The sequence below is a fragment of the Teleopsis dalmanni genome, chromosome 2 (assembly GCF_002237135.1).
Source record: "Teleopsis dalmanni isolate 2A chromosome 2, ASM223713v2, whole genome shotgun sequence".
In the NCBI taxonomy this organism is placed as follows: Eukaryota; Metazoa; Arthropoda; class Insecta; order Diptera; family Diopsidae; genus Teleopsis; species Teleopsis dalmanni.
This window is the reverse complement of record NC_051847.1, coordinates 62,619,255-62,636,408: the sequence shown is the minus strand read 5'-3', so window position 1 is coordinate 62,636,408 and position 17,154 is coordinate 62,619,255. Positions and strand designations below refer to the sequence as shown.

Here is a 17,154-nt window from a genome sequence, read left to right as displayed (position 1 = left end):
CTTGCCAAGTTTGGAGCTCAGAGTCCGCGTTCATTAGCCAACTGATCCAATGTTGTACTTGACTAGTATGTTCGGACTTGGACTTTTGTTAATTTGCTGTAAAAGTTCATTACCAACGTATCATTTAATTTAAAAAAAATTAAATTCAATATATATACATATAATTAAATAAACATATTTATAATTAAATAAAATAAATATTTATTTTATATAAATTTAAAAAATAAGTTTCATATAAATGTCTAATAAATTTAAATACAATTACTTAAAAAAGTAGAAAGTGACAGAAAACTTGGAACTTGAACATTGAAAGTTTGTGGAGCCTTGGCTACTCGTGGAAAACACGATTAGTCATCGATTTTAATTTGACAGTATACCCGAAACAGCGCTACTCGTGGAAAAACACGATTAGCCATCGATTTTAATTTGACAGATACGAGTTCTAAGCCTGGCTATTGCAGTTCAAACAAATTATATACAGTCTTTAAACTAATTAAATAAAAATTTGAATATTTCCTAAGACCAAAGTTTATGAATTGTAAAAATTTTTTTTGGAAGATAAGAAGATAATGGAGATGATATGAAATCTGGACACCCTGACATCATTATCCATATGAATATGTGGATGACAACAATTGAATTGTGATTTCGCCATTAGACTATCCTGATGTAAGAATTGAATGTTCTTAAGTTGTTAAAATTGATAAAAAATTATAATCACATATATCAGTTTAATTATAAATAGAAATGTATCAGAAATGAAAATATTGTATTTCTACTTTTAGTTTCACCAAATAATTTGCAAAAAAGGAATTTTTATTATATTATAAAAAAAACACATTAATACACTTGCTGCATTAAATAATACTTAGCATAGATGCCACCTTGTAACATAAGTTCATCATGTGTTCCTTTTTCTTCCACTAGTCCTTTTTTTAAAACATATATCATGTCTGCATCTCGTACTGTTGTTAGACGATGTGCTATAGTAATACAAGTTCTACCATTGCGTGCAGTATCCAAAGCTTCCTTTACCATTCTTTCACTTTCCAAATCTAAAGCAGATGTGGCTTCATCCAAAATAAGTGTTTTTGGATTTCTTAATAAAGCTCTTGCAATGGCAATTCGTTGTTTTTGACCACCAGATAATTGTGTACCTTTACTACCTAAGGAAGTACTGTAACCTTGAGGTAAGGAAACAATAAAATTATGTATATTTGCTTTCTTCGCAGCTTCCATTATCTCAGCCATAGGAATATCATCACGGAAGTTATTTCCATAAGCAATATTTTCTGCAATTGTTCTATCGAATAATACAGGTTCTTGTGATACTAGACCTAAACTTGAACGCAAAGTATCTATTGAAAATTCTGTAGTTGGTATATCATTTATATTGATTGAACCACTATTTGGATCATAATAACGAAGTAAAAGTTGTATGCAAGTCGATTTACCAGATCCAGATGGTCCTACCAATGCTACTGTGGATCCACGTTTAATATCCAAGTTGAGATTTTGTAATATTTGTATGGATTTTCTTGTTGGATATTGAAAGTCGACTTGTTCGTATGTAATGTCACCATCTGAGTTCTGTAACTGAAATAAACTAAATTAATAACAAAACTTTTAGCCCCAATTATATAAAAAAACTCACATCAGTTATGTGGAATAGTTTATATTCCACATTTTGTAATGTTGTTCTATTTAAAAGGTTAAATAGTCTTCCCGCCGATAGTATAGATGCACTTACATTTGGTGCATACGCTAAAGCATGTCCCAATATCCATGAACCGTATATTAAAGATTCTGATACTCTATAACAGAAATAAAAACTGTATAGTTCTTTGGATATTTATCCATTAACGTACTTCAGTAATTTCTCATAGTGTATGCTTTCGTCTGCAACTAATAAACCTCCGTAATACAGTGACGCACCATATACCAAAAATAATGACGCCTGTCCTAGTCCGAAAATGGTTCCTCGAAATTTAAACTTTTCCCGACAAGTTCTATTAACATGATCAATTTGTGCATTATAAAGATGAAGTACATATTTTTCCAAACCTAAACTAGCTACAGTACGTATATTTGAAATCGCTTCCACTGCTATTTGTGAAGCATTTTCAACAGCTAATTTTTCAGTTAGTGCATATGATTTCATGAAATATGCCTCAAGGAAGACCGATAAACAAATAATGGGCATGGTGACTAATGACACCAAAGTTAAATTCCATGAAGAAAAGAAAGCTATTAAAGTGCTTGCAATAAATGCAGATATCGCCTGTACGATCACACTAACTCTGGCGCCACTTGCCTAATAAACAAAATAATCAAAGTGGTTTTTTTGTAGCTTAATACTGATGTTGTACTTACGCCTTGAACATTTGAACAATCACCAGCTAATCGTGCACACAATGCACCTACAGAATTTCTTTCACTGTCAAAGTACGACACATTTTGACTGATGATTGTTTTGAAAGCCGTTTTACGTAGTCGGGAAGTCATCTTTACTCCAGCCATGTTAAACATATAATTTTGTGTTAATGTTCCCAAACCCGCTATTAAGCCAACCACAATGAATATATACGAGAATTGGTTAGTTTGCGATTGCACATATTCAGCGTCTTCATCGGACATAATCTGCGTATATGAAAGGATTTTCTCATATATATAGATTTCAAAAAATCTGAAGAACTATATATGTTTACACCGAAAAAGTCTCCAAATAGAATAGCCCAAATTGGACAAATAGCTCCATGTATAATTGCTGCTACACAGCCCGTCAGTAAATAACGCCATTCGGGTGCATTTAGTTTCATTAACTGTTTGAAGGATACTTTGTATTTTTCAACCTCCATTCTTTTCTGATTTGATTTCCCTTAAAATATATGTTGGAATATTTGGAATTTCAATACATTTAATAAATGTCAGTAATATGTTATATTAACATCGATAAAAGTAAACAAAATTTGATACTCAAAGTTCTGTATATTAAACAATATTATTTCAGTATTAATCAACTGAACTCTTAAAACTTCCAGCTTTAGCTTTCATTATATTCTCTGACTTATAGTCATTAAAACCTAAAATAACTATGACAAATTTTTAAAATATAACTATTGAACTGTTATAAGTTGAAAAATCGGTTTCAATTTCGTATCAGAATCACATTAGTAAAGTAGATTTCCTCCTTTAGGTACGACTATTTTGTTATTAGCTATTGTGTTAAGAGCTATATATGTTAAGAAGCACTGACTTGAAGTCTTAAAGAAAAATTCTGCAAATAAGTAAGTTTTCCGTGCCCATCTTCTATATTCATTATATAATTCTTAAAGAAAAACTGGACTCAAATAACTAATGAAACCAATGACTATAAGTATATTAATGAAATTTAATTTATTATAAAATAAACTTACTTTTCTCTTTACACGTGATATTGTCTTCTAGCTTTTCCCCGACATCATCTTCACTTTCAGAATCTTCTTCGGTATTTAAATGGTTTACAGAAATTGATTGAACTATATTACCTTCATTTGAGTCAGCTTCTACTTCTTCCTTCCGTTTAGTTATATTTACAAGTTGAAAGTAAAATCCTTTCTTTTCCATTAGTTCATCATGCGTTCCTTGTTCGGCAATTGTACCATTCTTAATAAATACAATTAGATCGGCATTAGTGATTGTAGATAAACGATGTGATACTACCAATGTGGTGCGACCCTTGCTTGCAGCTTCTAAAGCGTTTTGAACCCGTTTTTCAGATGTCGAATCTAGTGCAGAAGTGGCTTCATCCAAAAGTAAAATTTTTGGATTACGTACTAGAGCACGTGCAATAGCAATACGTTGTTTTTGTCCACCAGACATTTGAGCACCTCTCTCTCCTACCAATGTGTCATATCCCTTTGGTAGTTTACTTATAAAATCATGACAATTTGCCATACGAGCAGCTTTCTGTATATCTCCTACACTGGCGGAAGGATTACCATATCGTATATTTTCCTCAATAGTTGTAGCAAATAGAACAGGTTCTTGTCCAACCACTCCAATTTGAGAACGAAACCATGCGACATTTAATTCTTTAATATTTATACCATCTACTTTAATTGAACCATTCAGAGGATCATACAAACGCTGCAATAATTGTAATATAGTTGATTTACCACAGCCTGAAGCTCCAACCAATGCAACAGTTTGACCAGCTTTAATGTTTAATGAGAAATCTTTTACAGTTTCTAAATCTTGTCGTGTTGGATAGCGAAAATGAACTCGTTGAAGTGAAATATTTCCTTCAATATTTGAAGGAATTATGCCTTTGTCGTCTAGTGAATCAATAGCTGACTTGCGCTCAATAATTGAGAAAATACTTTGTGCAGCACCGTTAGCTGCACTAAAAGTTTCCACATGGGGTGAGGCAAATCCTAAATTTTGTGCACCCATTATTATACCAAAGAGGACAATAACTAAAACAGCTGTCGTGTATTGTCTAATTTCTTCGTGTCGATCCGCAAGTATAAGTTTTACACCATACCACATCGCAATAGCGTCACAAGCGTAAATAATGAACCACATTATGCCTGCACTTATACCAGAATAGAGACCCTTTTTACGTCCTATGATCTCAGCAGGAATAAGTAATTTACTAAATCTTTCAGTTTCTTTATGTTGACCACTAAATGCGAGTACAGTACGAATACCAGAAAATACTTCCTCAGCTATAGTTCCAGCAGCAGAATATGCTTTTAATTCTCTTACGGTAAGAGGACCTTGTATTTTAGCAACCATAACGGTAGATATTATAATAAGTGGACAACAAATAATGACGACCAAAGTAAGTTTCCAGCCATACAAGAAAGAAGCGATAATTCCCGTTATAAAAGTCATAAAAAGGAAAGTAAATATAGCAATTTTCTCTCCCATGCCATCCTTCATCTTCTCCAAATCTCTGTAGAACAACATTCGATTTTAATAAAATTTGAAAATAAAGGAGATTAGTTTAATTACTCTGTCATTTTTGTTGCAAAATCATTTCCTGAGTTTGTGTCATACCAAGATATATCTTGACGAAGTATTGCTTCTAAAAAGAGTTTACGTATTCTACTAGTCTATAAAAAAAATTTAAATCGTTGGTAATAGACTAATTATCAAGTAGGAATAATATAATTATGTTGTAAATTATTATTATTTACCTGTTTTAGGGCAACATGATTCAATAGATCGACGGCAATAGCTAAAAATAGCCATTCTGCCAAAGCACCCACCAAACATCCTATGCCATACGCAAAAGCATCATCTCTAATGGCTTGTAGATTTTCTTCTTTAGTTGCATTTGTTCTTAAGATATTATAAAATTTTGTTTTATATATTTAAATAAATATTTTGCTAAGCAAGTATAGCTTTTCTCAAGTAGTCAACTTACAATTTCGTTCCACCTCCTAAGAATTGCAAGATAAATGTTGGAGAGGATGTACCAATTCTGACTGTTCGATCTATGAGTAATGACGTGAATTCTCCATAAATTACAAACGAATAAGTGGTGCAAATTGAAGCAAGTGACGCTAATATTAAGCCAATAATTATTAAGAGGCGTTCGAGAGTAGTTGAGTACTTAAACTAGATTTATGAACACAAATTAACTTAACATGAAATTTATGTAAATTTAATATTTATAAATATTTATAAAAACTACTTGTATAATTATTTAAAGTAGTATCAATTAAGGATTATATCGACCTATTTAATAAATGTTTACACGTATATTGTAAACTACACGTCTTATTAAATATACTATAGTTAATGATAAAGATAGAAGTTCAATTTTTAAAACGTGTGCAGTTTTTCTGAATGAAGTGTATGGTTATTTAATTTAATAACCTTTGTTATAATATAATTAATACTGTTTCAACACGACAAGTTTACTCTCAATTTGCATTATAATTTGTGTTGTACTCAAGTTATATTTAAAAATATTACCATAATATACTGTGTTAGTCACAATTTCCAGAAGTAAAACATATATGTGGTAAATAAAATAAAAAATGACAATAATCGTATTCATATGTTCAAATTAATTCGGGTGATGACAATTTTTCCATCCTATCTACTTATAGGAATAAGAACATATTGGGTTCAGTAATGTTGTAATTTAATTTATAAATTTTTATTTTGTAAAATTTCAATGTTTTCTGTCTTAATTGCATTATTGCCTTACGTATATTATATAATTTTCTAGTATTAATATATTTTATTTCTACCACATATTTCTAAAGTTTAGCCTGTTGAGCAACTGGCAAAGAAAAACATAGTAATGCTTTGCCGGGAGCCTGGTCGCACAGGAATTAAGGACAATGAGTTATATCGCAATGGTCGGATCAGACACTCAATTCTGTGAACCAAAGTCTTATTATGTTTTATTAGATACCACAATAAAAATGGGTAATAATCGAAAGTAGACGCTACCAGCACGATACTACTGGTATTCCCAGCCTGGTGCATTTCCTTCTGAGGGATCGACGACGGAACAAATTTTTGTTATCTAATAATTTTATGACGATCTGCGGAAACAATATCCACGTCTTTTATATGATTATACACTTTAATTGTGGCTATAATTAATTAAAATAAAAAATATCTTTTTCAAGACACGTAATAGTTTGGACAATTTAGTAAACGAATAATAAGTAAATTATGACCATAAATAAATGCTATAAAATAACAAATAAATTTAACAACTACAATTATTACATAAAGGATCGAGCTCCGAAATTATTTACGAAAACTGACAGGCTTACCAACACCGCGTTATCAAATCTCAGAATGGTTACAGGTTTCATGGGGAGGTATGCGTATCTGAGATCAGTTATTGCTTAGTCTGATAAAGTGATAAAAAATAATCCAGTCAACGCGTTGAGAGGGGTTATGAAGAAATCCTGCAGTTAATAGAGAGTAAAAGTGCTCAAGTTCACTGACTTAACTAGCCTCAACGTAATAATATTACAATGAAATGGAGATTAAAAATCCAATACGATCTATTACTCGTACTCATTATTTTTAGCGAACTAATACAAGACCTTTAGCAAAACACTTGAAAATGGGAATGAGATGCAATATGATAGACCAGATAGCACATATATGCAGTAAGAATCTTCGAAGAGCGAACTCTCTAGCAGATATTTATACCAACACGTAAAAACTGTGAATAGTGAATTCCTCACAATGACGAAATTTCTCAATTATACAGCCAAACATATATCGTAACAGATATTAAATTCTTTAGATTCAAATGGGCAAGACAAATACATAGATCCCATGAATACGATATCCTTAACGAAATCAAATGACATTTAAGACTCATCTTTAAATCATAGTGTTCTTCAATATGGTATGGCACCTCACAAATTTGCAATTTTTTATATTGAAAGTGACTTAATTTCCAAATTTCTCGAAGTTTTATTATTACTTGAACTAACCCATACCAGAGTACGTTAAAAATGTAATTTCTATTCAAAGATTTCACCTGTATTTAGTAAGTAATAAAATTAGCATATATTATTCATTTCATTTATTTTTCTTTCTTTTTTTCTGTCGTACAGATATTTGTCCCTTAAAATGTTTACAATGTTTTAAATAAACAGATAAGAGATACAGAATACTTCCGAAAATCAATGTCTTTGTTGTAAGACTACTCCAATTTTATCTATTAAATATCTAACCTATTATATCTAATATAGATAGTGCGTGTGGATTCACATACAGAGGGCTCTGCAGTGTGTTCGCCACAGATCTATATTAGGTATCTAATATTATAGAATCTAGTAAATAAATATCGGACGTAGTCCGAAGCTTTTCCCTCAGTATTCTACGTCCGGCTAAAGTAAAGGCAGACTATTGCAATATCTTTATCTCAGATAGACCTAACTTGTTGCAATATTAGCATAAGTTAAAATTTGTTTATAGATGACCTGGAAAAAGCTTTTAATTGATGAGAAAGAACTGTAAACAATTAAATTTGTGAAATAATGACTTCATAACATATATCACAACTTTAAATGGTTTATATGGATATAATGGTAAAACTACTTATACGTTATCATTATATATTAAATATACTTTATTTCTAGTAAATAGAATCGCCTAATATATTATTTCTAAATAAAAATAAATAAATAAATGATAAATATATTTTTGAATTTATTTTTCTATTTAAAGGTAAAAATGCACGTAAACTAAGCAGACTTGGTAAATTATTTTGATTTTAAATAAAAAATGTTTAAACCTTCAGTTAAGAATTTACAAACATATTTTGGTAGAATTATTTCGGGTCAAAATTTTCAATCTTCAGAAATGATTAAATTTTTAAATCTAAATTTTAGTAAATTTGGATCACCTGAGTATGTAGGTGTCATAACAAATCAAAATGAAGAGAAAACAATTCACTATATTCTACATAGTCCCATACAATTAATCAATCTACAAGCACATACTCTAAAATATAACACAATTATGGCACTATTTTCTACGAATATTCCATTTGGAGGTTTTGCATATTGTAATCCTCGTAATCTTCTTGCTATCACGTTGAAAACGTAATTAATATGAAAATTCAGGTGGTGTGCGTGGTGGTGCTGGGATTGGGATTCACAGACTTCTTCCTGTGAGAAAATATTTCGAGAAAACCTTAGTGCAAAGAATGCCATATTAAACTATGGTAAGTACTTAATTTCTATCACAATACTTAACGCAAAGATAATAACAATTAAAGATAATATTTCTTCACAATTACTATATTAGGGCTGAAATGAAGACTAAACTGAAAAAAATGTTTAAAAAAGACTCAATGCAGAAGATGGCATTCTGTATTATGGGTATGACTCGACTTCTGATGACATAGATAAAAATGAAAACATTAAGCAAGTCCAATATTTTCTCACAATCTGGACAGAGGTATTGAGATGCAAAAAGATGATTTCTGGTGATTGTTAAAGTAAAACTAAAAACGCCAATCCAGAGTAAGAAATCTAAGCTTTGTATAGTTTTCAGTTATAAGTCGAGTAGACTCCAATTAAGAACAATTTGGTGCAGAATCAGGACAGTGGAGTTGAAACAGATGGAGTCCGTATTATGATGAGTTTTAGGAGGTAGTGAAGGCATCTACGAAGAAGCTGTGACTAAATTAAAATTTTTTTTTTTTTTGAAAAATGAAATGCATGTTTTATTTTTTCTTTTTTTTTTGAACTAACTTATTAAATCATTACAGCAAACAGTGATTAATTTTTTTATATTCCAGTAATATTGTACTAAGCACTGTGTGGATTGTAAACATTAATTCAACACGATGGTGTAAACGTTAGTTTCAATGAAAAGCCTTAACAATTCTATATTTATTAGAAATTGCAAAAAAAAATTTCTAGTAAGACAAAATTAAACATTTGGTTAGATTAATTAAATTAATTAAGAAAATAATAAATTAAAATTAAAAACTTATTGTATATTAAAAGATTATAAAGTCAGTATGGACTTATTGTATTGTCGATAAGTCCATATATATATATATTGATATAAGTTCAGCACTATATTTCGAAGTATAGACAATGTTAAAGTGTGATCAAATTACAAATACACGATTTGATATAATAAATTAAACTAATATAGAATATTAATATAGAAGCCTTCAATATTTTATATGTGTGTAGGCGATAAAGAAACGTGAAGTGAAGTGAATAATCCCTGCGACTTCTTTAGTAAGGAGTTAGAATAATAACAAAGTTCAATACCCTATTTTATCATTCCATATGTAGAAATGAGATAGGAATATGACATATCTCTTTCTATTTTGTTTGCCTCAACGATAACAAAAGTAAACTTTATTTATATTGGATATTGTTATTTTGAAATCTTTAAACCGACTGTTTTTATTTTCTTAGTACCTATATGAATATTTTATTTAAATACTATATACATAACAATTATGTAGATAAACTATCACTCAGTAAGTCTGGAGAAAAACTACTACAGGTAAGCCAAAAACGACTCAATTCATATACTGGAATTATCTTTGTTACATGGGATCAAGCCTGATGAATACTTTGAATGAGGAAGAAATTCGAAGAAAATATTCTATCTCGATTTTTTTCTTTAAACTCGAAAACCTGAGCTATTATTTAAAGCTGATGGTGTGTGCTTACCTTAGCTTTTGAAAATGTGTTTTGTATGATACGTTTTGGTATCATACAAAATATATATATATTATATATATATATATATATATATATATATATATTTTTAATATTTATATAATGCAGGTATACTTGTAGATGCTATGTATACAAAATTTATTCAATACTTACCAACTGAAAATATGAAAAGTGTTTCTCTTTCAACGGCTTAGTTGTATTTTTCCCAAGTGTGCTAAAATACAAAAAATTAATTTTGTACCAAATTATATAATTAACTAAATTAAAATAAATTTCTAATTGGTTATAAAACCAATTAAATAAAGAAGTTTAATACAATTACTTATAAGAGTAAAATTTTTGAGGTGACAATTGTGTTGTAAAAATAGGAGACTACATTATATGTTATTTGTTCATAAAATAATGATTTCAATATTTATACATTCAACAAAATCTTTTTTGTCCTTGGGGGGATTCCCCAAGGATATAATATACATGTGGTAGCACTTTTTCCAATTTTCGAAGCACACTCTCATATGGGCTTTTTGGCATGACCATTAACACTTCCAACGATACGATCTTTAATTGCTTATTTTTAGCAACTCTACGTCCTTTTAAAAATATTTTGTGTATTAGGAAGAGAAAATACAAGTCATGTGTTGAAACATAATTTTTTAATTTATCTCTATTTTGACAAATTAATATTTGAATTCGTGAATTTGAATACAAAAAAGGATTCTAGGCAGAGTTATGGTATATCCAGAAAAGACTGTGCTATAACTGAAGGGTGTCAGTTTTTTGCAAGTTCACGATTAAAATCATATTTATGTAAAGCCATTAATCTACTCGACAAGGGTCGAATTACACTGGAGAATACAGGTTCCTTAGAGTTATTCTCTCCAGATTCATTCTGTTTTGTTAGACTTATGACTGAACGTAATGAATACTCACATTTCGAAAATGATATACTATTCTAGTACGTATCATGATCCTAATGTCACAAAGACTGTGGTATATTAGTAATATTACTGTGATAAAAAATGAGGCTCACTTTTTAATTTAAAATACTCTGGATGCCCATTTAATTTAATGAATTAGGTCCAAAAGAAATATTAATATTTTAAAAGTTATAAATTATTTAGCATTATTTTTAGATTGCAGTGTTATATTACGCTTAACCATAATCATTTTGTTAAGAATTCGATCCCACAGTATGCTGTAATAGCATATATATTATATATAAATTATTTTTTACTAACCTTTCATTTAGTTCTGCAGAATTATTTTTATAAGGCATAATATTGAATTTCTTTTTTAAATTTTGGCACATTATTTCCATAGGCGCCGTTGGTATATTACATTTGGGTCGGATGATGACCTCGTTGATAGATATTTAAGGTTTATATTTTTTTATATTTATGATACTTGATATTTTTTAAATCTTATTAAATTACAAATTATTAGTGTATAAAATCTATTAAAAAATTTGTTTATATATATCGATTGCGTTTTTTAGAGCTCCACTTTCACAAAACATAAAATATCTCTCACATCAATGTTATCCTTTTTATTTTTAAATAAATTTGTTAATAAATCAGTAATTATTTAACAACAAAAATTATTTAAATTACACTTATTTTTTCCTTCAATATATTGACACTTTCAGTTTTTGATTTAAGTATAGGGATGTCTATCTTGTGGATCCGAAATTGAACGTAAATCAACAAAATTTTACTTTATTTACCATATTGTTTAGAGATTGTTAGTAGATGTGAAATACAATATCATTCAAATTTCTTCTTTGTGACAACTTCTAGTACTAGACACATTTGAAGTGTCTAGACACATTCTTTTTTGATGACCTATCTAGACATAGCAGGCAATAGCTTGAGCCAAATTTGATTAATGGATATCCATGTTTGAAGCGTTCGAGACTATAAGGATAATCCACATAAGAACGATTCTTTTCATAAATTGACAAAGCAAAATCCAGTAGTGACAAATCATGTCACCTTACTGTCCAATTTATATAATTAAATCGTGAAATGTATATTCTGTATGTATATTATACGCGCAACAGAGTCAAAACAGAACGTCTTGTTTACATGATGAAATCGTCCTGTAGTAACCTGTTGAAACATGTTGAAACCTGTACTGTTGAAATATTTCATAACCTTATCTTCAATTTCACCAATTTCAAAAACAAAAAAAGAAATGGCTACACAAAATATCAACTATGGTCGCAGTGCTCCGCTCCGTTAGGAGCCGGTACTCTGTTTATTTCTTATTTAAATGTTGATAGTTACTTTAAATGCGACACTTTTGTTTATGAATATATTTTTAAAATTTTAAAACGTTCAGCTGTTGTTAATCGATCCTTATTGCAAAATAATAACACAAGACTTAAGCTAAAGACATTGACACTTTTATTAGGAACACAATGCTATCCAATCACGACCCTTATTAGATAATAGATAACCCTTTATATTTTTTTAACAGATCTAGTGCATTTCTAATTATGTTACTATATGTATGTTGAAAAATTAATTTATTTTCCTTATAATATTTTCAATATTAGATCACTTAATTTTTATTTCAATTAATTTTGCTTATTCTTATATTTTTATTTTAAGATATTATAAATTTGAACAAATTCAAGTGAAATTGTTAACTTCCTTATATACCAAAAATAGTACAGCTTTCAACTAAAAAGTTATTATGGAATTTTATATTTATTCTATCACTTTTCATTTAAACAAAAATTAATTAATTAGTTTTCAAAATGTTTTAATCAAAATTAAAGGATATTTTTTAAAATTAATTTGTCACTAAAATTGTTTTAACCGTACTAAAAATTTTCTTTCAGATTTTCTAACACTCTATCGGAGATTATCTGATTCGAATGAATTTTTAATCTATTTATACCTTTTCTATTATGAAAAATTGTTAGAAATATATTAATATTAATTACTATTATATATAAAATTATTTTATAATGCGAATAATTGAATTTATGCGAATAAATAATTAGAACAGTTTTGGTGGGAAAACTGTTATAATAAAACAATTTGAATTTATTTTTATTATTGTATGAGGATTTGAAGATTTCTATACAAATATTTGTTTTCATAATACAGAGAAAAATTTAAATATAGTATTCCCATTGTTACTTACTACATATAATAAGATATATGGAATTGTACTACAGGAACTGAAAATAGTTATGAACTATATTATTCATAAATTTCATTCACAGATTAATATTATTATTAAATAAAAAATGTTCAATTATAAAGCTATAATAACAGCATATTATAGTTTTATTTTATGTAAAGTAATTTAAAATTGAATAAAATGAAATATACTTTATATAAAAATAGTAAAATAGAAAACATATAATAAAAATAGTACAGTTAAAATAGACAAAAGTCTAAATAGATAATCAAAAATAGAAAAATATATATATATAAAATTCATTACATTTAATATCAATTGTTCTGAACTATTCTAGGGAGATATAAGCTTGAATAATATTCCTTATATATGCCATTAAACAGTAATACTTCATTGTTAAGTTTTCATTAAGAGAAATGCAATAGACTGGAAAAAAACATGCTTATTACTAGTATTCTCTGTATAATTTAAATTAAAAATAACTACAGATACTATATTTTCTTTTTAAATGTTTAGTAAATGAAAACCTACTGTAAAAATGGTGGCGATTCTGCAGTGCGAAGTTCTTTTAATGATCAGACTCATTCCTTACTTGGTGGCTACGTCAAAGGTCAAATTTGTTGTATTTGGGATTGAAGGGAATATATATATTGTGCCACATATAGTATTAATACTATATTAATTTATATATTTCAAAAATCAAAACATTAATATACTCGTATGCTGTGCTTTTAATATTTAATGTTCATCGAAATTAATAATTTGATATACAACACAAATACATATATAAAATAAATCTATATAACGAATATTTACAATAAACAACAAATAATTTTTAAAATATTAACTATATTAGTGACAATGCTTTTGAGAATTAATACAGCATGCCTTGTCCACGGTAGAATTCATCACTGCGCACCAAAGCTTCATAGTGAGTAACTCGAACCTCTCTCCCGCCATACGGTATATACAAGCATCTGTGAGAACACTGTATTCTACCTGGTGTAAGACTGCCACAATAGTGAGCTCTACCAACATATAAAGGTTCTCCATTCATAGTACGACCTGCTTCCACTGCACCGGGCGGTACATTGCCATCACCAGATGATACCCAATGATATCTATCGCCCACTAATATTTCATAATTTGATTTGGTAATCTCTTGTCCAGCGTGTGATATATAAGCACAACCACGATTTGGTACACCTTTTCCGGGTAGCATTTCACCACAATGGAATGCACGACAAACTAATAATGTTGATAAATCTGTATCATGACCAGCGTGCACTGCATTGGGAGGTGTATAATTGTAACTAGCTGCAACCCAGAGATCATGAGTTCTAATTGGTGTTGGCGGTGCAACTTGTGCAGGCGTAAAAGTTGGTGGTGGCACATATGAATTTGGTGGTGCAACTTCTGCTGGTGTATAACCAGGTTTTGGTGGTAAGTATGGATCATAAGGTGTGGCTGGTTTAAATTCTGCTGTTGTATAGCCGGGTTTTGATGGTAAATATGGATCATATGATGTAGCTCCTGCAACATTCGCTGGTGTGAAAACAGGTGTTGGTGGTGGTGGTGGTAGTACAGATGGTGCAATAGGTGCATATGGTGGTGGTGGGTCATATGCTGGCACTGGAACAAATGGTACTGATGGCTTTGATTCTAACATGGGTGGATACGGATATGGTTTACTTTCTAATAGTTCAATAAGTGGTGGATTTGCTTTTTCAATTATTGGTTCTGGTGGTGGTGGTGTAGGTAGTGACCAACCTATAGATTTTGTTTCTTCAACTAATATTTCATATGAATTAAGACGTCTTTCTGCTCCACCAAATGGTATGAACAATGCACGATGTACAGAAGAGATCTTACCAACTGTGAGACTGCCTTCATACCAACCGCGTCCAACATAAATCGGTTGTTCTAATGAAGTTTTACCACAAAGCACTGCATTTTCTGGTATCACATGGTCATAACAATGACGCCATGCAAGATTAGTGCCGCATAATATTTCAAAATGATCTTTTGGTACTTCTTCACCTCTCCATGAGACAAATGCTATATGCTTTGATGGCATAACTTTAGCCACTAACATGTCTCCATTGTGAAAAGAGCGACCCACGTAAATAATTGCACCATCAGTGTCGTTGCCACCAGGAACAGCATCCTGAGGAATGCTTGAATATGCAGATGAATGCACCCATTTGTATTCTAAATTAAATAAAAATATTTATTATTGTTGCCTATAATTTATTAAAGTTATTTCTGTTAATAAGTAAGTTTAATTAGTAAATTAGTAATGATTAAGTTGATTAGTAAAAAAATTTTATTTATTTTAAAAAATTTATTTTTATTAATTTCATTATATTTTGATCATTTTGGGTATTAAAGAAAATCTTCATTACATACATTTGCGTTTATTAAAAGTAATATTAATTTATTGTTTGCATAAGTATTCATAAGAATCTACACGAATTTCGCGTCCTCCATAAGGTATGTATAGGCAACGTTGGCTTACAGACACAACTCCAGGTGTAATGCTGCCGTGATGATGACCACGTCCAACATACAATGGTTCACCGCTACGAGAGCGACCAGTGGATACGGCATTAGGTGGAATTGAGTGACCATATGATTTTACCCATGTATAGCCATAACCACAGAGAACCTCAAAGTGTTGTTTATTTACTTCGTATCCACGATAACAAATGTATGCACATCCTTTACTGGGAATAATTTTAGCTGGTAGCATCTCACCTTCATGCATTGCCCGACCAACATAGATAGTGGCACGATCTGTATCATGTCCAGCAATTACAGCACCTGGTGGTGTGTAGTTTGGTGTAGAAGCTACCCAATTTTCACGACTCTGCTGTACCAACACTTCATAAGTACTCAAGCGAACTTCTTGACCACCAAATGGTATATATAAACAACCATGAGATGGATGAATTTTGCCGACAGTCAAGCTGTTGGCGTGATGTCCTCTGCCAACATAAAGTGGTTCTCCAGTACTTGTGTTACCTGTACGTACAGCGTTTTGAGGTACACTACCACCAAAACAGGGCACCCAACCGTAACCCTCACCAACAAGTATCTCATAATGGGATTTTGTGATTTCTCTACCGCCCCAGGCTACATATGCAGTACCTTTGCTTGGTATAACTTTAGCTGGTAAATTATCACCTTCATGATAGGAGCGACCAACATAAATTGGGGACCCATCGCAATCATGTCCACCAATAACAGCAAACGGTGGCAATTGTGCATAAGGTGAAGAGTGTACCCAAGTATTGGCTGCAAATAGAGTGAAAAGAAAATATTATATATAAATTTGTATGGATTATATGCGAAATTATTTTATATATATATGTATGTATATAGGTAAGTAACTAAAGGTAACATACACAAAGTATTTTAGTAAAATTAAATGATTGCGAAATAAATTACAGTAGAATTTGAAATGGCATGACCTTATCGTTCTTATCAGAAAAATGCCGATAATTCCATAATATTATTTATCACACACAAACAGGTTTTTAAAACAATAAATTAACTTTTGTTTTATGGGTGTTAGAAAAATGATGGGCAACGCCACATAATGAGTGTTTTGATAATTTTTATGGACATATTTGATAAGATACATATTATATTTTTGACAAAAACAAGTTGATATTTGTGCATTTTGTGCACATCTATTTTATTTCTAATACATTCCATAACCTAAAAATAAATAATTGCTTAGAATGTCTAATCATTTCACCAGAAAAAATATATAAGAATCAAATAAAAATGATGAAAGATAGGTGCAATT

The 17,154-nt window shown here is 30.1% G+C and overlaps 2 protein-coding genes and 1 long non-coding RNA gene across 3 annotated transcripts in view; 1 reads left to right on the top strand and 2 right to left on the bottom strand.

The window, feature by feature from the left end:
- Positions 1-840: 840 nt before the first annotated feature.
- Positions 841-11,463, bottom strand: LOC119674687 (multidrug resistance protein homolog 49-like). Its single transcript, XM_038085841.1, has 12 exons — positions 11,426-11,463; positions 11,339-11,382; positions 10,341-10,376; positions 5,414-5,483; positions 5,184-5,328; positions 4,999-5,099; positions 3,417-4,939; positions 2,709-2,878; positions 2,374-2,640; positions 1,869-2,314; positions 1,655-1,814; positions 841-1,596 (listed from the first exon to the last, which is right to left on the bottom strand). Exons 1-12 carry the CDS (start codon positions 11,461-11,463, stop codon positions 841-843), a joined length of 3,756 nt encoding a protein of 1,251 aa, XP_037941769.1.
- On the top strand, positions 8,277-9,260 carry LOC119679630. Its single transcript, XR_005252415.1, has 2 exons — positions 8,277-8,701; positions 8,785-9,260. It is a non-coding gene; the product is annotated as an uncharacterized LOC119679630 (long non-coding RNA).
- A 2,666-nt stretch (positions 11,464-14,129) lies between the features above and the next one.
- LOC119674686 overlaps positions 14,130-17,154 on the bottom strand; it is a 7,196-nt gene continuing 4,171 nt past the window's right edge. The window contains exons 2-3 of the mRNA XM_038085840.1: positions 15,784-16,651; positions 14,130-15,567 (exon numbers count right to left, since the gene is read on the bottom strand). Of these exons, the coding sequence (XP_037941768.1) occupies positions 14,215-15,567; positions 15,784-16,651 (2,221 nt within the window). The 3' untranslated portion in view covers positions 14,130-14,214. The remainder of the gene's footprint in view (positions 15,568-15,783; positions 16,652-17,154) is intronic.